At 46.2% G+C, this 22,882-nt stretch overlaps 1 protein-coding gene across 1 annotated transcript in view; it reads left to right on the forward strand.

The window, feature by feature from the left end:
• Positions 1–11,154: 11,154 nt before the first annotated feature.
• The window catches only part of REC114 (REC114 meiotic recombination protein), a 285,499-nt gene continuing 273,771 nt past the window's right edge, over positions 11,155–22,882 (forward strand). The window contains exons 1-2 of the mRNA XM_044277110.1: positions 11,155–11,307; positions 20,826–20,915. Of these exons, the coding sequence (XP_044133045.1) occupies positions 11,155–11,307; positions 20,826–20,915 (243 nt within the window). The remainder of the gene's footprint in view (positions 11,308–20,825; positions 20,916–22,882) is intronic.

Genomic DNA, 22,882 nt, shown 5'->3' on the forward strand with positions numbered 1-22,882 from the left:
AACTAGGCATCTATCAAATTTACTCCTGCTCCACTGTATAGGAAGAAAGAAATAGTCTCCGTCTTAACACCAAAAACAACAACCGCTGGCAACAAATTGAGATGTTCGTATGGAGGAAACGTATACCCCCCAGCTGACATCCTTCACAGAGCCTGGGGTTAGTAGTTTTCCGACGGTCTTTTGTTTTTCAGTATGGAAGGACAGACATTAATGAAATGACCCCTCCCCCCACAGAAAAAACAAACCCCACGCCTATGGCGAGCCTCAGGAAGACGGCGCATCCTTAACTCTTTCGGATAACCCAGAGTAAAACTGACTTCTGAGAGCCGGACCGTTCCACTGGGTATCTGTAGCCCACCTACGGAACTCTGAGCAATACTCCTCTGCTGGCCGATCTCCCTGTAGGAGTCTCCGTAACTTCGACTCAGCCAGGGCAACTCGGTCAGGGTCATCATTTATGAGACCCAAGGCCCCCCAAATTCCTCCACAGACCGGAGAATCAGTGGGTAAAGAGAACGCCCAGGATTGTGGGTCCCCCTGAAGCAGGGAAATAACAATCCCCACCCGCTGTTCTTCATTACCAGAGGAGTAGGGGCGCAGCCTAAAATATAACTTACAGGCCTCACGGAACGTCACATATTTGTCCCTTCCCCCAGAAAATCTGTCAGGAAGAACAACCTTGGGTTCCGGAGCAACCTGATTACCCATAGCAACTGCTGGACTTACGGTCTGCTGCAATTGCTGCTGTTGCTGGAGGACCGATGCCTTCAATCCTGCCACCTCCAAAGATAGGCCTTGAAGTTGCTTTGTCAAAGCGGCAATAGGATCCATGCTGGATCACATACGTGACGCAAAGGGAGGGAAAAGGGAAGGCCCTATCCAAGGGAGAGGGAAAGATGGTGACCCCTAACTCACCTTGAGACTGGTACCTGACTGCCCTGATGTCCCTAGACGGGTTTCTCACCCGTATGCCGATCACGTGCCTAAACCCTGGCTTTCCTTAATATGAGTAGTGAATAGGGCGGTGTGAACACTAGTCCGCACCACTAACACTAAAGGAAAACAGCAGGGAGAGGACAGACAATACTGACGAAACATATAATCCCAGGTGGGCGACAACAGCAGACAACAAAAGACCAACAGGGATCCGGAGGGTAATGCTCTGGTACGACAACCAGGAATAACAGCTACACAGCTCCAGTGGGTCAGTATAGAAGTCCAGGCAGGAAGCTCTATATCTGGCAACCAAAAAAGAAGTGGGAGAGGGGAATATAAGGAGGTTGGGAGTGCCGGACAAGAAACAGCTGAGGAGAAGAAGCTACCGATCCCTGAGTGAGACAAAAAGGATTGCAAGGCAAACACAGAAACGTCTTCAGGACACATGACGTACCGATACGGCATGTTGTCCTGGTACTTAAGGACACATGACGTACCGGTACGCCATGTATAGTTCCGATCACCGGCGAGCGGTGATCGGAACCCGGTGCCTGCTCAAATCATTGAGCAGGCATCTTGGCTAGATGCGCCGGGGGGTCCTGTGACCCCTCCCCATGTTGGCGATCGCAGCAAACCGCAGGTCAATTCAGACATGCGGTTTGCTGCGTTTCTGGGTTATTCGGGTCTCTGAGGACCAGATAACCCGGAACAGGATGGTGATCGGTGGTGTGATTTTATCCCACCAATCACCATCCTGCGATCCTGAGAGGTGATGTGTCATGTGTCAGGTTCGCCTCTGATTGGTAGGTGGGTGGGCAGTGAATTCAAATGTTGCCAGCGCTCCTCTCCTCCTCCTTTTGTGTCCCGGAGCGGAGGAGAGAGGAGCGCTGCGGTGCACGCCATCGGATCTGAGCCAGCATCACCCCTTCAGTGCCCCAGCACTCATCCTTGCCCCCAGGACCCGATCTGTGCCCCAGCACCCCCCCATCTGATCAGCAGGTAATTAGGGAAAGTATAGGGAAAGGTTGGGCTAGGCAGGGATAATAAAGGGAAAGCTAGTGTGAAAAAAAGTTTTATTGCATCACACTCAGTAGGGTGTCTGGGGTCCACAGCTCAGCTGTGTGACCCTAGACCCCCCAGGGGTGCTGCCGCTTGCTCCTCCAGCCCCCCCCCCAACTTTTTGGGGGCGCAGGCAGTTTTTTTTTTGTGTGTGTACGCTGACTGTGGCCGTCACTCTTAGTGTCCGGCCACTGTTAGCGCATCGCACACCCCACCGCTGATCAACTTCGGACGGTTGATCAGCGGTTTTGATAATCTTTTTGTATTTCACATTTTTTGCCCTTTTTTTTTTAGTTAGTCTTTTTTTTCTGTTAGTTTTAGGGATAAATCCGTGAACACCCATGCCCCCACACACACGCACACCAAATAAAGATTTACACGCCCGCGCAGACACACACTCCCCTATGGCCCGGCGTATGTTCTTGGCCGAGGAGGCATACGCCCAGCTTGCCTCCGAGTCTGAGAGTCCCAGTGAGGACGAGGATGACCCCACTTTCCTGTTGTCATCCGCGTCCTCCTCATCATCTAGCGATGATGATGAGCCCCCAAGGCGGCGGAGACGCCGACAGGCGGAGCAAGGGGACCGCCATGTTAGAGACCCTGTGGCCCACCCTAGTACGAGCCGCTCTGGGGCTCGCACTAGTTTTACGGCACACCAGTTAAATCCACCGGAGCCCCCCTGCCGGTGATCTTGTCTGGTATACCCCAGAGTGATTTGAGCCCGTGATTCCTGATTTTGTAGGCCAACCAGGAATCCAGATTTCCACAGTGGGCTTCACTGAATATGACTTTTTTAGTCATTTTTTCAGTGACTAACTGGTAAATCTAATGGTGGAGAAGACAAACCTGTACGCCCAACAGTTTGTTGCTCAACACCCGGGCTCCTTTTTGGCTAGGCCCTGTGGCTGGACGCCGGTCAGTTCAGCCGAGATAAGGACATTTTGGGGCCTCGTGCTGCATATGGGCGTAGTCAAGAAACCTAGTGTCAGGCATTACTGGAGTGGGGACGTCCTCTACCAGACCCCACTTTACAGTACGGCCATGACACGCTCCCGGTTTGAGGCTATCCAGAAATGCCTGCATTATTCAGATAATGCAGCATGTCCCCAACCCCCCCCCACGAGGAGATCCTGCCTATGACCGTCTGTACAAAATCAGGCCGGTCATCGATCACTTTGGGGCCAAATTTGTACAGGCCTATGTACCTGGAAGGGAGGTCGCGGTTGATGAGTCTCTCATTGCGTTCAAGGGGAGACTCATTTTCTGCCAGTATATTCCCTCAAAGAGGGCGAGGTATGGCGTGAAGCTGTACAAACTTTGTGAGAGTACCTCAGGGTACACTTACAAGTTTCATGTGTACGAGGGACGAGATTCCCGTATTCAATCCCCAGAATGTCCCCCCACTCTGGGTGTTAGCGGGAAACTTGTGTGGGACCTTATGCACCCATTGCTAGATAAGGGCTACCACCTTTACGTGGATAACTTTTATACTAGTATCCCCTTGTTCCAGTCCCTCTCCGCCAGATCCACGTCCGCTTGTGGGACCGTGCAGAAAAATCAACGCGGCCTCCCTGCCCACCCCCTCCAGGTACCTATTCCCAGGGGTGAGACCCGTGCCCTTACCACTGGAAACCTGTTGCTGGTCAGATATAAGGACAAGAGGGATGTCCTTGTACTGTCCACTATTCATGGTAACGGCATGTGCGAGGTACCGCGGCAACGGTCCTCAAGCCCGATTGTATCGTCGACTACAATCGGTATATAGGAGGAGTTGATCTCTCTGATCAAGTCCTCAAGCCATATAATGCCATGCGCAAAACCCGGGCATGGTACAAAAAAGTTTCTGTCTACTTGGTGCAGGTTGCCATGTACAACTCTTTTGTGCTGTCCTGGAGCGCTGGCAACACAGTGACATTGCTTCAGTTCTATGAGGCAGTCCTCAAGGCCCTGATCTTTTCGGACCGGGAAAGAGCAGGCCGGAGTACCTCGGGAACTGGAGGTGCCCGGATCGTCCCTGGCCAACACTTTCCAGGTATGGTCCCCCATACTGGAAAGAAGGGATGGACCCAAAAAAGGTGCAGAGTGTGTCACAGGAGGGGAATACGGAAGGACACCACTACTCTATGCGACACGTGCCCCGATGATCCGGGCCTCTGCATTATTGGTTGCTTCAGGGAGTACCACACTTTCATGGGGTACTAAATTTATATTCCAATGTAGCCACTGACAATCGGATAAAAAAACTATGGTTCTCAGACTTGAGACACCAATTATTATTTTTTTTACTAAAATAATTTTACTAAAGTATACAAATTAGGTATCTCTGCATCAGTAATAATCTCCTCTATAAAAATACCCCATGACCTAATCCCCCAGATTAACACGGTCCAAAAAACAAACAAAAATAAAAACGGTGCAAAAAACATAACATTACCCTGATACTGCAGTTTACAGAAACGCCACATTTGTGGTCGTAAACTGCTGTATCACTAAAAGGCAGTGCGCAAAAGGAAAGGACCGACATGGTTTCTGGAAGGCCGATTTTGATGGCCTTTTTTATTTACACCATGTCCCTTTTGAAGCCCCCCTGATGCACCCCTAGAGTAGAAACTCCCTAAAAGTGACCCCATCTAAGGAACTACACCCCTCAAGGTATTCAAAACTGATTTTACAAACTTTATTAACCCTTTAGGTGTTCCTCAACAGTTAATGGCAAATAGAGATGAAATTTCAGAATTTCAATTTTTGGTAACCTTACCCCAAAAAATGTAATATAGAGCAACCAAAAATCATATGTACCCTAAAAATAGTCCCAACAAAACCGCCACCTTATCCCGTAGTTTCCAAAATGGGGTCACTTTTAGGGAGGTTCTACTCCAGGGGTGCATCAGGGGGGTTGAAACAGGACACGGTGTAAATAAACCGGTCCATAAAAATCAGCCCTCAAAAAACCACACGGCGCTCCTTTCCCTACGCCGCGAGGTGTGACCGAACAGTAGTGTACGACCACATATGTGGTGTTTCTGTAAACGTCAGAGTCAGGGCAATAAAGATACAGTCTTGTTTGGCTGTTAACCCTTGCTTTGTTAGTGGAAAAAATGGGTTAAAATTGAAATTCTCAAATTTCATCCCCATTTGCCAATAACTCTTGTGCAACACCTAAAGGGTTAACAACGTATGTAAAATCTGTTTTGAATACCTTGAGGGGTGTAGTCTTTTAGATGGGGTCACTTTTATGGAGTTTCTACTCTAGGGGTGCATCGGGGGGCTTCAAATGGGACATGGTGTCAAAAAAAACAGTCCAACAAAATCTGCCTTCCAAAAACCATATGGCGCACCTTTCCCTCTACGCCCTACTGTGTGGCCGTACAGTGTACGACCACATATAGGGTGTTTCTGTAAACGGCAGAGTCAGGGTAATAAAGATACAGTCTTGTTTGGCTGTTAACCCTTGCTTTGTTACTGGAAAAAAATAGATTAAAATTGAACATTTGCCCAAAAATCTAAATTCTGAAATATTATCTCCATTTGCCATTAACTCTTGTGAAACACCTAAAGGGTTAACGACATTTGTAAAATCAGTTTTGAATAGCTTGAGGGGTGTAGTTTCTAGAATAGGGTCATTTTTGGGTGGTTTCTATTATGTAAGCCTTGCAAAGTGACTTCAGACCTGAACTGGTCGCTAAAAATTGGGTTGCTTCTAAACTTCTAAGCCTTGTAACAGCCCCAAAAAATAAAATATCATTCCCAAAATGATCCAAACATGAAGTAGACATTATGGGGAATGTAAAGTAATAACTATTCTTGGAGGTATTACTATGTATTATAGAAGTAGAGAAATTGAAACTTGGAAATTTTAAATTTTTTTCAAATTTTTGCTAAATTATGTATTTTTTTTTATAAATAAAAATGATTTTTTTTAACTTAATTTTACCAGTGTCATGAAGTACAATATGTGACAAAAAAACTATCTCAGAATGGCCTGGATAAGTCAAAGCGTTTTAGAGTTATCACCACTTAAAGTGACACTGGTCAGATTTGCAAAAAATGGCCTGGTCCTTAAAGTGAAATAATGCTGTGTCCCAAAGGGGTTAAAGGGACACTGACAGGCCCTATAAACATAGTTAGTTATTACTATGCAGTCATAGATCTATTAAAGTGTATTCCAATGATATAAGAGTACCCCCTGTTTGCATTGTAAACCATGTAAAAACAAAGATATGAGAAAAAACGCCCCTTGGGCATAAAGAAATGTGAAAACAAAACGCCCCCTTGGGCATAAAGAAATGTGATTGACAGATGAATATAAGGCCTCATGCACACGACCGTTGTGTGCATCCGCGGCCGTTGTACCTTTTTTTTTTTCGCGGACCCATTGACTTTCAATGGGTCCGTGGAAAGATCGGAAAATGCACCGTTTTGCAGCCGCATCCGTGATCAGTGTTTCCTGTCCGTCAAAAAAATATGACCTGTCCTATTTTTTTGACGGACAACGGTTCACGGACCCATTCGAGTCAATGGGTCCGTGAAAAAACACGGATGCACACAAGATTGGCATCCGCGTCCGTGGGCTACTTTCACACAGATGGATTCGCAGATACGTCTGCATAAAAGCTTTTTCAGAGCTGAGTTTTCACTTCATGAAAACTCAGATCCGACAGTATATTCTAACACAGAGGCGTTCCCATAGTGATGGGGACGCTTCTAGTTAGAATATACTTTGAACTGTGTACATGACTGCCCCCTGCTGCCTGGCAGCACCCGATCTCTTACAGGGGGCTGTGATCCGCACAATTAACCCCTCATTTGCTGCACCTGAGGGGTTAATTGTGTGTATCATAGCCCCCTGTAAGAGATCATGTGCTGCCAGGCAGGAGGGGGCACCCCCCCCTCCCTCCCCAGTTTAAAATTCATTGGTGCCCAGTGGGCCCCCCCTCCCTCCCTTGTATTTAACACATTGGTGGCCAGTGGGCCCCCCTCCCTCCCTTTTATTTAACACATTGGTGGCCAGTGCGGCCGGCCCCCCCCCTCCCTCCCCTGTAGTTAACACATTGGTGGCCAGTGCGGCCGGCCCCCCCTCCCTCCCCTGTAGTACTGTAGATTCATTGGTGGCCAGTGGGCCCCCCCTCCCTCCCCCTCCTAATTAAAATCTCCCCCCCTATCATTGGTGGCAGCGGAGAGTACCGATCGGAGTCCCAGTTTAATCGCTGGGGCTCTGATCGGTAACCATGGCAACCAGGACGCTACTGCAGTCCTGGTTGCCATGGTTACTTAGCAATTTTTAGAAGCATTATACTTACCTGCGAGCTGCGATGTCTGTGACCGGCCGGCCCTCCTCCTACTGGTAAGTGACAGGTCTGTGCTATAAGCAATGCGCCGCACAGACCTTTCACTTACCAGTAGGAGGAGCGCCTGGCCAGTCACAGACATCGCAGCTCGCAGGTAAGTATAAAAATTGCTAAGTAACCATGGCAACCAGGACTGCAGTAGCGTCCTGGTTGTCATGGTTACCGATCGGAGCCCCAGCGATTAAACTGGAACTCCGATCGGTACTCTCCGCTGCCACCAATGATAGGGGGGGAGATTTTAATTAGGAGGGGGAGGCCCACTGGCCACCAATGAATCTACAGTACTACAGGGGAGGGAGGGGGGGCCGGCCGCACTGGCCACCAATGTGTTAACTACAGAGGAAGGGGGGGCCGCACTGGCCACCAATGAGTTAAATACAGGGGGGGGGGAGGGGCAGTCATGTACACAGTTCTTTTAGTATATTCTAACTTTAAGCGTCCCCATCACCATGGGAACGCCTCTGTGTTAGAATATACTGTCGCATCTGAGTTTCACGATCTAACTCAAATCCGATGGTATATTCTAACATAGAGGCGTTCCCATGGTGATGGGGACGCTTCAAGTTAAAATATACCATCGGATTGGAGAAAACTCTGATCCGATGGTATAAAAGGGACTCCTGACTTTACATTGAAAGTCAATAGGGAACGGATCCGTTTGCAATTGCACCATATTGTGTCAACGTCAAACGGATCCGTCCCCATTGACTTGCATTGTAATTCAGGACGGATCCGTTTGGCTCCGCACGGCCAGACGGACACCAAAACCATTTTTTTCATGTCCGTGGATCCTCCAAAAATCAAGGAAGACCCACGGACGAGAAAAAGGTCAGACCTCAGATCAGACAGTAAATGAAAGAACTTACAGCCCCTGCTCTGGATGGCGACACCACTCTGCAGACCCAGCGCACTCTTCCTGTACTCACTGCTCCCTGGTCTTCTGGTGGCACTGCACAGCATCGTGACCTGACATTGCACTGCATCAGGTCATAGCGCACGCCTACTTTCACTAGGTACTGTGACACTAGACGGAGTTAGGACACAGCGCAGTGCTGCCAGAAAACCAGGGAGCAGAGAGTACAGCCAGTGCTGCACTCATCTCACAGCTCCTTCTGTGAGTCTAAGGCTACTTTCACACTTGCGTTCAGAGAGGATCCGTCTGAGACGGATCCGCTCATATAATGCAGACGGTGGATCCGTTCAGAACGGATCCGTCTGCCTTATATTGTAAAAAAAATTCTAAGTGTCAAAGTAGCCTCAGACGGATCCGTCCAGACTTTACATTGAAAGTCAATGGGGGACGGATCCGTTTGAAAATTGAGCCATATTGTGTCATATTCAAACGGATCCGTCCCCATTGACTTACATTGTAAGTCTGGACGGATCCGTTTGCCTCCGCACGGCCAGGCGGACACCCGAATGTGTCCGCCTGCTTAGCGGAGCGGAGGCTGAACGGTGCCAGACTGATGCATTCTGAGCGGATCCGCATCCACTCAGAATGCATTAGGGCCGTACGGAAGCGTTCGGGGCCGCTTGTGACAGCCTTTGAACGGATGCGGATCTCACAAGCGGAGCCCCGAACGCTAGTTTGAAAGTAGCCTTATAAAGCAAAGTGAGTCTTATAAAGCGAAAAATATGGTATACTTCTCCTTCCTGCTGCATCCACTTCTGGTTTTGGCTTAAAAACCTGCAGAAAAATCTGACTCAAAACCTTTAAAAAAAAACTCATAGTGAACCTACCCTAACATTGAACAGAAACTCTGTGCTATTAAAGGGGTTCTCCGGGATTTACATATTGATGACCTATCCCCAGGAAAGGTCATCAACATGAGATTGGCAGGGGTCCAACTCCTGGCACCACCGCTGATCAGTTATTTGAGGAAGCCACGGCACTCACTGGAGCTTTCCTCCTCGCATCTTTCCAAGCACAGCGCTGTACATTTGATGGCGGCTGTGCTTGGTATCGCAGCTCAGTCCCATTTACTTGAATGGGGCTGAGCTGTGCCTAGGAACATGCTGCTGATCGTGATGTCACATGGCCTAGGAAGAGGCCTAAGCGCTCATGGAGCGCTGTGGCTTCTCTGTGCAGCTGTTCAGCAGAGGTCCTGGGAGTCAGACTCCCGCTGATTTGATACTGATGACCTATCCTGAAGATAGGTCTTTAATATGTAACTCCCAGAAAACCCCTTTAATTTGTTATAGTCTATAAGGAGTGTCAGGCAGTGGTGGTGAGATTCAGCTGTTTATCTGAAACTCATTTTTAAACGAAGGCATTATGCACAGGACCATATCTATTTTGCGGTCCACAAAAAACGGATCCGCAAAAAAATATTGATGACGTCCGTTTGCATTCTGTATTATGCGGAACGGAACAGCTGGCCCCTAATAGAACAGTACTATCCTTGTCCGTAATGCAGACAATAATAGGATTTTTTTTTGCAGAATGGAAATACGGACATATGGAAATGGAATACACATGGAGTAACATCCGTTTTTTTGCAGAGCCACTGAAATGAATGGTTCCGTATATGGTCTGCAAAAAACAAAAATACGTTTGTGTGCATGAGTCCTAACTCCCAGGTTTAGGAACTTGGATGAATCAGGATCCTGACTCGGTTCCTCCTGGCATTCATTTGTCACGCTAAAGCTCCATGGCGTCACCTACAAGTTGTTGTACAATCACAAGTGACCCTGTGACTAGTGCAAAAAATCCAACTGTGTGGAAAATGTTATGTAAAAAAAAATCTGATGTGGAATCCGGGGCACAAGTCCAAGATGAACTCTCAAATTTCTGACCCGATTTGCAGCTGAGCTGCATGTGGTAACCTGGTTTATACCCAGGATACAACTTCAGTAAGTGACCTCTCTCTTAGGGCTCCTGCATACGATCGTATCCATTTTTGCGGTTTGCAAATGGACAGACCTGCAAAATACAAATACCAGCCGAGAGCCTATCGGAAAAAAAAAAATTCCTCCAGAAATGTCCTATCCCTGTCTGCAAAACGGACAAGAATAGTACATGTTCTATTTTTTGCAGGGGCCGTTGGAACGGACTTACAGATGCGGACAACAGATGGGTGCGCTGTCTGCATCTTTTGCGTCCCCATTGAGATGAATAGGTCTGCATCTGAGCCACAAAAAATGCGGATCGGATGCCCTATTTACACTACCATATGTTTGCTCCGCTTCCGGATGTGGACCCATTAATTTCAATGGGGCCACAAAAAAAGCGTACAGCACACCGTGTGTATCCGTATATCCGTTCCACAAAAAAAGTAGAACCTAGAATAGGCATTGTTACAATGGATCCACAAAAATAACTTTAAAAAAAGATGCAACAGGGACGTCATCCGTATTTTTTGCAGATCCATGTTTTGTGGACCGCATACACTACATGGATATATATTTTTTTTTCAGTGGAACCATATGGTGACGTGACGGATGCCGCTGTATGGCATTTGTCTGAGGCATCAGCTTAATGTATACACTAAATGTGGGACAAAATGGTGATGTGAATGCAGCCTGACATCCTCTGCCCTTCTGTCAGCAGGCATCTTATGACAGAGAGCAAAGTTGGTATTTATTTTACACACACTTGATATCACAGATATGACTGAAAAACGAATTTTTGTCATTTTTTTTTTGCATACTATCTTGTGCTTTTACCTCAGCTCTTCTTTCTGCTGCAGCCTCAGTTTTCTGCACACAGCTTCCTATGCAGCAGAGCTACCAGCAGGGGGAGCTCGGCGCTATACCCTCGCATCTGTGCTCCTCACAATCCGCGCCGTGCGTTTCCCGCCTTTGCGGTGTCATGGCTGAAGCGTCCGGAGCCGGTAGCTCCCAGTCCATGGACGTGTCACCTCTTCACCTCCAGATGGTAGAACAAGGAGAACGCTGGGTGATGAAAAAGTATGGAAGAGTCGGAAGGCCTAGGGACAAAGATAGGAACCAGGCACAAAAACGGGTAACACATGGAATAATGATAATGATGAGCACGGTTTATCAGTATTGCACATGAGGGCAGTAGGTGCTTGTATCATCTCTGTATTCTTCCAGAAGGCACAGGAGGGGTGAGGGATACACAGAAATTATGGGGGCTTCTTAAATATGGAGTTTAGCATCTCCCAGAATTGGTGCACCATTGTATTTCTGGATGGATACCCCCCCCAGTCCTGTCACATATTCTGAGGTAATAGTCATTCCCAAAAGACTGACATAAAAAAGGGGTATTTTGTGTTTCTTTTTCTTATTAATGAATAATTACGTTTTAAAAAAGCCCTGTTCCTGTGGTAAACATTGCAGTGTCCCTCAGGTCCATACCAGGTCAGCTCTTCCATAGAGGGTGTCCCCACTGTGACAGTGTCACAATCTGCCAGTATGTGACAGTGGTTTGGACACCCTTACTAAAATGCTAACATTTTTCCCCCCTTTGGGGGTCATTTATCGCTGGTGCGATTAGACCGGCGTAGTGGATTAGCCTGCCACTATTTTACATGAGTGGCACAGCAGGGGATGAATTAGGTGTCTTTGTATTCGTCAGGGCGCCGGTGGATCGTTTGCATTTAGGCATTTAGTTGGTCGGCTCACGAATTAGGTGTAAAAGTGCAGCTAAAAAGTCGCTTTTTAGATATAAAAAGTCACAGCAATGCACACTTTATCTGTGAAATGGTGCATATCTACCAGAAGTCGCACCGCCCCACACAAAGCTGCCGAAACAACTTAGCCACCCATGGAGTGGAGTAAAAATTAGAATGTTTTTGCGCCTGATTCTTGCATGAAAGGCTCAGCTATATAGATAGGGCGAAAAAAATGCACAAAAAACCCAACACCACCAGAATTGGTTTTAAACTGAAAATTGTTGACTGAGGCACAAATGCCTCCATAACAGGCGCACCTTCATTAGTAAGGTCTACTTTTTTTTAATGCAAAGTCTAAAATAGGAAAAATTAGACTAAAACAGGAACAAAACTCTATAATAAATGACCCCCAATGTGTCTTAAAAGTCGGGGTCCTACCTCTTGGAGCCCTGACCAGAAGAATGGAGGATTTTGCACCAGCGTTTCACAAGGCGAATTACCGTAGCTTCTGCTCACTGCATTCAGGAGGAGATTCAATAGAAGGTGGCCACACACGTACCTAACTCTCTAAATTGTGGGAGTAAGGGCCGTTCAGTGCCTTGGGGACCGCAATTTACAGTCCCCAATGCACGGGCACCATCCGTACGGCTGCCGCAGACGGATCCAGACCCATTCAACTTGAATGGGCCTGTGATCCATTGGCCCCGCAAAAAAGACATTCTATTTTTTTTTTGCTGTGCAGAGGTACAGAGAGAAACCCCACGGAAGAACTCGGTAGTGGATCCATGACTCCGTTCCACACCTTCTGGATTCCAGACTCATCCAAGTGAATGGGTCCACATCTGTGATGTGCAAACATGGCAACGGCCGGCACGCGTTCGTGTGCATGAGTCCTTATGGAAATAGCCAAGCAAGCCACTGTTTTTGTACCCTGTCCTCTCCATAAAAGTCTTTGGTGAGTTTTGGGGGTTATGCAACCCTCGGTAAGTCTATGGTATGGGTGCCAGTGGTGGGACCCGCATCTTTTGGGCATTTAGTGCATATCCTGTGGATGTTTACAGGGAATCTGACACCAGGAAATTCACTGTCAAAGTGGTTACCCCATGAAATGCATTTCAGATCGAGTATTATTACAATATATATGCAAGAAAAAAAAAATGTATATTACATTTTCTACTCTGATAGCATCACATTCTGGTCCACCTTCTTCTGAACTCATCGGTGGACTAACATGTTATGTAGCTTAGTGCCGGTGTAGTGATCTCATAGAGAAGCAGGTGACTATGGTACCTAAGTGGTCATTTATCTGGACAAGATTGTAGGAACTGCATGGTTGCTATATCAGCCTGGGGCCTTCTGAAAGCTCCCAGGCCTGCCATAGTACTGTTCCTATTAGGGTCCATTCACACGTCCGTGTGTGTTTTGTGGATCCGCAAAACACGGACATCGGCGATGTGAATTCCGCATTTTGCGGACCGCACATTGCCGGCACTTAATAGAAAATGCCTATTCTTGTCCGCAATTGCAGACAAGAATAGGACATGTTCTATATTTTTCGGGATTGGAATTTCGGATCCGCAATTTCGGATCCGTGCAGCACATCGTGCTGCCCCATAGAAATGAATGGGTCCGCAATTCCGTTCCACAGAATGTGGAACGAAATTGCGGACTTGTGAATGGACCCTTAAAGGGGTTTTCTGGCTTTTTGATATTGATGACCTATCCTCAGGATAGGGTCATCAGTATTGGATCTGTGAGGTCCAACTCAAGTCACCCCTGCTGGTCAGCTGTTTGAAGAGACTGTGGTACCAATAAGCACTGCAGCCTTCTTGCAGCTTACCTAGTACAGTACCATCCATTGGATAGCCATTGGTTGTGATTGGTTTTGCAGCTCAGCCCTATTCACTTGAATGGGCCATGTGACGGATTATGGAAGCACTCATTAGTACAGAAGGACCTCTGTGGGCTCTGTTCTCACTGCCTCTTGGTCTTTTCCTGCAGGGCTCCCCTCACGCTGTGCCATGTCGGGTCACAACACTGCAGGAAGAGCACTGGATCTTAAGAGAGATGGCGGTGGCCGGAGCAGGAGAGGACATTTTTTTTTTTTTTTTTTTTTGCTGCTCTGAGTTCTGATTAATATGGGGATCTGATGTCTTAGTGGGGGTCTTATTCACATTGGGGCTATGATCTGAGGTCTGATTGGGGGGTCTTATTTACATTGGGGCTCTAATCTGAGGTCTGATTGGAGGTCATTCACATTGGGGGTCTGATCTGAGGTCTGAATGGGGGTCTTTTTCACATTGGGGGACTTATGAACATTAGGGGGTCTGAACTGAGGTCTGTTAAGGGGTTTGATTGGGGCTCTAAGCTGAGGTCTGATCAGAGGTTTAATGAAAAATACTTTTTCTTATTTTCCTAAAGGTTAAAGAAATGCAAAAATTCAGGTGCTGAAGAAATGGTGGACATCAAATGTCCATACTCCCTGGGTACAGATTGAATCTACATTGGCGCCTAATGGACATCTCAAAACTCTCCTAATAAACAGCTTGAGTGTCTCCCAAATTAAAATACTACCCCTACCAACTGTGCTAAAGACCTCAGTCTATTACTGGTGTCTGTTCCACCAGAGATGCATCCATCAACCCTTCTCTTTGCTAGAAGTATCTCCATTACAGTTGCTAGAGTTACACATACCTGGCATGGATCTATCCTCTTGGCGCTTCTTAGGCATAAAAACTCTGAGCCAGTTCTATAACAATGATGTTTTGAAATCCTTTAATGAGCTCCAGGCAGAATTCATAGTACCCAGAGGAGATTTCTTTAAAGGGATTCTGTCACCTCCCCTAAGGCAAAAAACGATTTAAAACCAGCCATGCAGCACAGCTTACCTGGATTAGGCTGTGCTGTTCAATCTTGAAATCCGTCCAGCAGTTAGTTCAAAAAACGAGTTTGATCAATGAGGAAATGCGTCCTGAAGGTGCCCAGAGGGGCGTTTTTTTCTTCTGAGAGAGCCCAGTCCCGCCCCTTTTTCAGTGCCCAGCCCGCCTTCCTTTTACTTCCTAACCGCCGCCCCCAGCCTGCCACAGCCTCTCCTGCCTCTCCTCCCCCTCCCTCTTGCCGAACGAAGTCTCGCACAGGCGCAGTACCCACTGAGGGCTGCGCCTGTGCGATCATCAGGAGACTGAGGGCGGCAGCTTCATCTTCGTCACTGGGCATGCGCCGAGCCCAGTGACGTCCGATGCTCGCTCTTCCCTCAGTCAGCAGGGAAGAGCGAGCATCGGACGTCACTGGGCTCGGCGCATGCCCAGTGACGAAGATGAAGCTGCCGCCCTCAGTCTCCTGATGATCGCACAGGCGCAGCCCTCAGTGGGTACTGCGCCTGTGCGAGACTTCGTTCGGCAAGAGGGAGGGGGAGGAGAGGCAGGAGAGGCTGTGGCAGGCTGGGGGCGGCGGTTAGGAAGTAAAAGGAAGGCGGGCTGGGCACTGAAAAAGGGGCGGGACTGGGCTCTCTCAGAAGAAAAAAACGCCCCTCTGGGCACCTTCAGGACGCATTTCCTCATTGATCAAACTCGTTTTTTGAACTAACTGCTGGACGGATTTCAAGATTAAACAGCACAGCCTAATCCAGGTAAGCTGTGCTGCATGGCTGGTTTTAAATCGTTTTTTGCCTTAGGGGAGGTGACAGAATCCCTTTAAATACCTGCAGATTTGGCACCTTTTGCAATCTAACTCACCTCACCATGTGGTCGCACACAAAGAAATCTTTGAATTATGGTCCCTTCCAGTGCGATCTGATCGTAAAGTGGGCATCAGACCGTTGTATCAAGACTTAGGCACGAAATCCACTTTCTACAAAACTACACCGCCCCTGGCATGGGATAGATAACTGCAGGAGAGCACACTAGTGGCAGATTGGCTAGCAACGTTTAAGTTCATTTCCATAACATTCCGCAGCACATATCTATACGAAGCTGCTATTAAGACATGCCTGAGATGGTACTATACCCCTGATAGACTGAGCAAAATCTATCCCAGTATGTCACATCTCTGTTGGGGTGGGTGTGGAAACTCTGGCACCTTATTGCATATCCTTTGGGAGTGGCCTTTGATATTACAAATATGGTCAGACATATTTGAGGTAGCTTCCGGATTCTGTGGAATCACTATTAACAAGACAGTACATATGGCTCTCTTTTTCAGGGGTATCCAAGACATTCCATCTAGGTACAGAACCCCAGTTGCTCATCTGTTACTGGTAACTAAATTAGCAATCACCACTTATGTGGAACTGTCCGCAGCTTAGGAGATATTGGGTGGAGGTAGTGGAACTTATAAATTAGGGTTTTTCAGTCTCGTCTAGAGGTTACCCCCCCTGACCTGTATCCTTGGTTATGTGAAGGTGCCGAGAGGCATGTTGGAAAAAAAAGGAGGCTATTATGCGAATATTATATCAGGCAAGGAAATGCATGGCATTCCATTGGATTGATAAATCAGCACCGACAGTTCAGGAGGTAGTGAATAGGGTACACACGTTGGTACAGTTGGAAAAGTATGTTTACTTAAAGAGAAACTCGATTAAAAAAATTGAGGCGATCTGGTTTACATGGGTCTCCCATTACAATCTCTCTTAGAGTGTGTTTGTAAATATGGAGCACTGTGATATGAGTGGGTCATGTTTTTTCGTAAGTATGCTAGAGTGTTTGTAGGTGTCTGAATGGCTGTGTGCGCCGTGACGACATGTGAACATATGACGAGCTACAGAAGTCCTTCAACGAAGGGATGTCATGCGCCAGGAAGAGGACTTTGCTACTTTCATTGGATTTACCAGTACCGGACATGGTTTGTGCTTTTTGGAGGTTGGGTGGGTAGGGGAGGGATAGGGTGGGATGGACGGGGATATTGTTGTACCTGTAATAAAAACTTTTGAAAACTTAATAAAAATTATCTGATTCCCAAAAAAAAAATTGCAATCGCCAGATACTGGAAAACTGCCAATATCCCCCCTAAGGCCGAAATATTGGCCAGAGTTCATAATAATTGTACTTATAAAAAAGTGATGGAATACAAAGACCATAGAGTAGATAAGTTTACCTACCAGTGGGGGTCGTGGTTACTGTCCATGCCCCAGACCTCAAGTCAATCATATGACCTATCATTGTAGAACTATCTGAACACCTTCTAAGTGTAATATTTTGTAAAGGCAACATTTCTTTTTTGTTACTTTGGTATATTTTTTGTATATTTGTATAAATAATGCTACACTCATTGTACCGCCATCTGTAACTATGTTAACTATTGATCTCCTACAATGACAGATGGTATTTGTGATACAATCCTGTTGAAAAAATTTCAATAAAAATAATTGAAATTAAATGAAATGCAAAAACCCCAATGCCCCAACCAATTGGAATTATATAGCATATAGTTTTCCATCTTCCTATACAAACCGTATTGCTAATTAAAAAACATAAATTCTTAAACCTATATAGTAGGGGTGGGCGATATGGCCTAAAATCTATATGGCGATATAATTTTAAGCATGTGCGATATATTGTTTTCTATATGGGGGGGGGGGGGGGGGGGTTAAACTTTTTTTTTTTTTTTTTACTTTTTATTTAATAACTATTAGCCCCCTTAAGGGCTAGAACCCTTGTCATATTCACCCTAATAGAGCTCTATCAGGGTGAATAGGACTTTTACACTCTCCCTGCTGCCCTGTGCTTTGTGCACACAACAGCAGGGAGCTGACCATGGCAGCTAGCCTCTGATCAGCCTCATGTGCCCCCCAGCCTCTGATGTAGGCCCCTCCCCCAGCCTCTGATGTAGGCCCCTCCCCCAGCCTCTGATGTAGGCCCCTCCCCCAGCCTCTGATGTAGGCCCCTCCCCCAGCCTCTGATGTAGGCCCCTCCCCCAGCCTCTGATGTAGGCCCCTCCCCCAGCCTCTGATGTAGGCCCCTCCCCCAGCCTCTGATGTAGGCCCCTCCCCCCAGCCTCTGATGTAGGCCCCTCCCCCCCAGCCTCTGATGTAGGCCCCTCCCCCCAGCCTCTGATGTAGGCCCCTCCCCCCAGCCTCTGATGTAGGCCCCTCCCCCCCAGCCTCTGATGTAGGCCCCTCCCCCCCAGCCTCTGATGTAGGCCCCTCCCCCCAGCCTCTGATGTAGGCCCCTCCCCCCAGCCTCTGATGTAGGCCCCTCCCCCCCAGCCTCTGATGTAGGCCCCTCCCCCCCAGCCTCTCCCTCTTATAACCTCTGATGTAGCCCCCCTCTGCTAACTCAAACCCTCCCCCCTCCCCAGTATTGATCATTGGTGGCAGGGCCCCCCCCCCCCCATCATTGGTGGCAGCAGCAGTTCCGATCGGAGTCCAAGCAGTGTAATGCTGGGGCTCCGATCGGTTACCATGGCAGCCAGGACGCTACTGAGGTCCTAGCTGCCATGGTATGTCAGTGAGCAGCATTATACTCACGTGCGCGGTGGCCACCGGGCGCTCCTTCTGTCTGTGCGCCACACAGACCTATGAGAAGGAGCTCACGGCGGCCACGGCGCACGTGAGCTATAAGCATTAGCAATGCGCCGTAAGTGAAAATGTAGGTGAAAATTTATTTTCATCTCTCAAAAATGTCTGATTCCTCCCTAGTAATCATTATCACTATTAGGGCTCATGTACACGACCGTATGTATTTTGCGGTCCGCAAATTACGGATCCGCAAAAAATACGGATGACGTCTGTGCATTCCGTATTTTGCGGAACAGAACAGCTGGCCCCTGATAGAACAGTACTATCCTTGTCTGTAATGCGGACAATAATAGGACATGTTCTATTCTTTTGCGGAACGGACATATGGAAACGGAATGCTAACAGAGTAACTTCGTGTTGTTTTTTTTTTTTTTTTTTTTTTTTTGTGGACCCATTGAAATGAATGGTTCCACATACGGGACACGGAAAGAAAATACATTCGTGTGCATGAGCACTTACTGTAGTGCAGTGGTCACACTACTTTTTTTCTGGAAGAGTAAAAATACTCATCTTAGTATTTTAGAGGAGTATTTTTAGCCAAGCAGGAGTAGGAAATTTGCAGTAATTTAAATAACTAATCTGCTGGCATACGTAATGTTAAGAGGTTGCTATTTATGCAGGGAAACCATTACAGGTCTAATTAATATCTCTTCCCTGCCCTTAGTTCTCTCCAACATACAGTCCCATATGGATGCATATGTGACAAGCACTATTATGGATATACAGTATATGTGACAGGCACACACTACTATGGATGTGTACGTAGGAAGCACACTATGCTATGGATGTATATGTAGCGAGCACACACATCACTTATGTGACAGGCTCTGACTATTATGGATGGATATATGACAGGACCACACTATTATTGATGTATGTGACAGGCACTTAGAATCACATTTGGGACTTGTACTTATGATTGGGATGGCAGTAGCTGTTTCACACTTGTTTCGGTATTTGTGACAGACATACACTGTTATTGGGGTATTTGTGGGTAGGAACAGAATACCAATATGGCGTATTTGTGTCAGGCTTGCACTTTGTGTCAGGCATTTATGACGTGCCAGGCTGCTTGCAGTGTTGGTAAACATCTCGATGCCACTGCACATGAGTCTCCCTCCAGAGCAGTCTCAAGAGAGTTGTGCTGAATGGTCCAGCAGCTTGCACAAACTGACCAAACAGCAGCCGTTTTACAAATAACAGAGATTTGTACAGAGATTTGTTATTGGATCTTTCAGGCACCAGCAGTATTGCTGTGCTGCCTGTGCCGTTCACAGCACATTAATAGCATGGGGAGTCTCATGCATATTAAATACATGACACTTTTTTTTAGAGAGTTGTACCGGTATCTGTGATGATTGTAGAGGGGTTATTGTGACCTTTGCTGTAGCGTGTAAAAGGTATTGCTAGAGTAGCAGTATTCATATTTTATTTTACTCTAAATATTGAATATGGGCAGGATAGGCACAGTGTAAAATGCAAACATTATTGATGTTTGTGGTGGGCTTGGTGATTTGGACATTAGAATGGTAGTAAATGGACAATTTAGGAGCAGAAGTCGTACTAGATGGTGAAGCGCTTATCTACTCACTCTATTTCTGAAAAAAATACCCCCCCCCCCCATATGTGAGAATCAGACACCAAGTACACCCCCGGATTTATGAGGGAAGGGGGATTGATAACATGCACAAAAGTCCATGTTACCCTTCCCTGAGGACATGTACAGTCACACAGGAAGACAGAAGGATCTAGTTTTTTTTTCTCTCTCTCCCTGCTACCTGTCAGTATGCCTCCCTCCCCAGTTGCTCCTTGTCATCCTCCATGCTGGCTGTGATAACAGCTGGCTGAAATGGGGACAACTTTAACCTGGAAAATATCAGGTTGTGTACCATCTAGAGAGAGAGAAACAAAACCAGGATTGCAGCACTAGCTGCCCTACAGCCTGAGATATAGCCTTTAGATATTGGATCAGTTGTGAGAGCTACAGGTATATGCATCTCTCACTGGGACCACTTTGTAAGGGATGATGTATTGCGTATAACGTGGGTCAGCTTTAACTCCTTCCAGCATCTGCCGTACATTGGATGTAGGTCTTTAAAAATGGCTCCCACTCCGGAGTGGAGCGAGCGCTATAGCTAATGGGTGCCTGCTTTTTCACACAGCAGATAACAACGGCTATTGTACGCTGTAATCGTACTGACCTGGAGAATGACGAGCACAAGTCAGTTTAACCGCATAGTGAACTCCGTAAAAACAAAACCCAATATAAATAAAATAGACGGATCCGCACCTAAACGCAGGTGTGAAAGTAGCCTTAAACGTATGTTAATTGTTGATAACCGCTTTAGTTTTGATGTTTAAAGAAAATCAATCTTTATTTTAATGTTTTAGGTATATGAGTCAAATGAAGAATCTGGTCTTATTACCCTAACCATATTAACTACTGGTCATTTCTTCATCTCTCAAGGACATGTACTACTGGTAAGGAAAGCAACACTTCTGGTCTTCCTGGCCATGATTTTTTTTATCTACTGCTTAGTATATCCTTTTCTTCTGCCAATTGTAGTTCCTGCTATTAATTATGAACAATAGCTAAAGTGCTCAACACAATTCAGTATTTTTTCACCCGGAACCTTAACCCTCTCATTGCCATGGGTGTTTGGACATTTTGCACCTCTGGTAGCCAGAACAATGCACCACCCAACTTTTGCCTGCAAGTAATAGGAATTATATATTATACCATTTTTCTTCCCCCTATTTGAACGATAATTGTAATACAAAACATGGGTTCTTTATTGTTCCTGTATTATGGACACATCTAAACTTCACACGGTTCATCAGAAAATAAGTTAGAGCGCCATTGGTTCTGATGAACTGTGGGAGGTCCAGGCATTGTATCTATAACATGGACACAAAAAAAAACATTTATTTTTTTACACTCCTTTATTACCAGTTTTTAACCCCCTTACCTTGCTAATTTTTTTTAGCAATGTGCCTATCTAACTGCAAATAACTAATTAATTTCTGAGCCAACCTAAATGTACGTATTTGATATTTTACAAAGGACATCTTCTTTTGTGCCATTAGGTGACAGATATAATATTTACATAATATATTTAAGGAAAATCTGTGTAAATTATGAATTTTAAAAAAATATATATTTTCATTTCAAGACAAATATTTGTAAAACCATTACTGTATGTTTGTTCCATGAAAATGGATTCTATTTGTGTAATTTATCTACTGGCTAGGCCCACTGCAAGACTTCAAAGGACTAGCTGGTTCTGTGGCACCGTACTGCCAGAATTGATGTTGTACTACGCCAAAACATTAGAAGCTCCTTCAAAATGACTTTTTATGTTGATCCCCTAGGGGGTAGGGATGAGTGCGAATATTCAAATAGCGAAATATTTGTATGAATATTACAACTTCATAAATTCAATAATTAAGATATATTCGTTATAACGAATATTACTTTTTTTTCCCCCCATCTGAACCCATTAGTGATATTAGTAATTTACTTTAATATCACTGAATTATTGCTAGTAATTTACTATCACAAATTTTGTCATAGTAAAAATTACTACTATCACTAACGGGTTGGCTTGGTAGAATTGTCGAATATAGCGCTATATTCTCTATCTTTGTCTATTCGACCAAGCCAACCCAATAGCATACAGCCCTTATGCGACCCGATTCACGCGCATATGTAATTGCCTATTTGTCGCATAACATTAAATATCTTACATAAAGAGGAAAATTATAAATCAGTAATTATTCTCATTACTGATTTATAATTTTCCTCTTTATGTAAGATAGTTTATGTCATGCAATAAATAGGCAATTACATATGCGCGTGAATCTCGTCGTATAAGGGCTTTAACCACCTCCGGACCGCCTAACGCAGATTCGCGTTCCGGAGGTGGCAGCTCTGCGCATAGTCACGCATATACGCGTCATCTCGCGAGAGCCGTGATTTCCTGTGAACGTGCGCACGTTCACAGGATCGGAAGGTAAGCGAGTGGATCTCCAGCCTGCCAGCGGCGATCGTTCGCTGGCAGGCTGGAGATGTGATTTTTTTTTTTAACCCCTAACAGGTATATTAGACGCTGTTTTGATAACGGCGTCTAATATACCTGCTACCTGGTCCTCTGTTGGTCCCTTTTGTTTGGATCGACCACCAGAGGACACAGGTAGCTCTGTAAAGTAGCACCAAACACCACTACACTACACTACACCCCCCGTCACTTATTAACCCCTTATGAACCCCTGATCACCCCCCTGTCATTGATCACCCCCCTGTAAGGCTCCATTCAGACGTCCGTATGATTTTTACGGATTCACGGATACATGGATCGGATCCGCAAAACACGTACAGACGTCTGAATGGAGCCTTACAGGGGGGTGATCAATGATAGGGAGGTGATCACCCATATAGATTCCCTGAT

The sequence above is a fragment of the Bufo gargarizans genome, chromosome 2, assembly GCF_014858855.1.
Source record: "Bufo gargarizans isolate SCDJY-AF-19 chromosome 2, ASM1485885v1, whole genome shotgun sequence".
Lineage (NCBI taxonomy): Eukaryota > Metazoa > Chordata > Amphibia > Anura > Bufonidae > Bufo > Bufo gargarizans.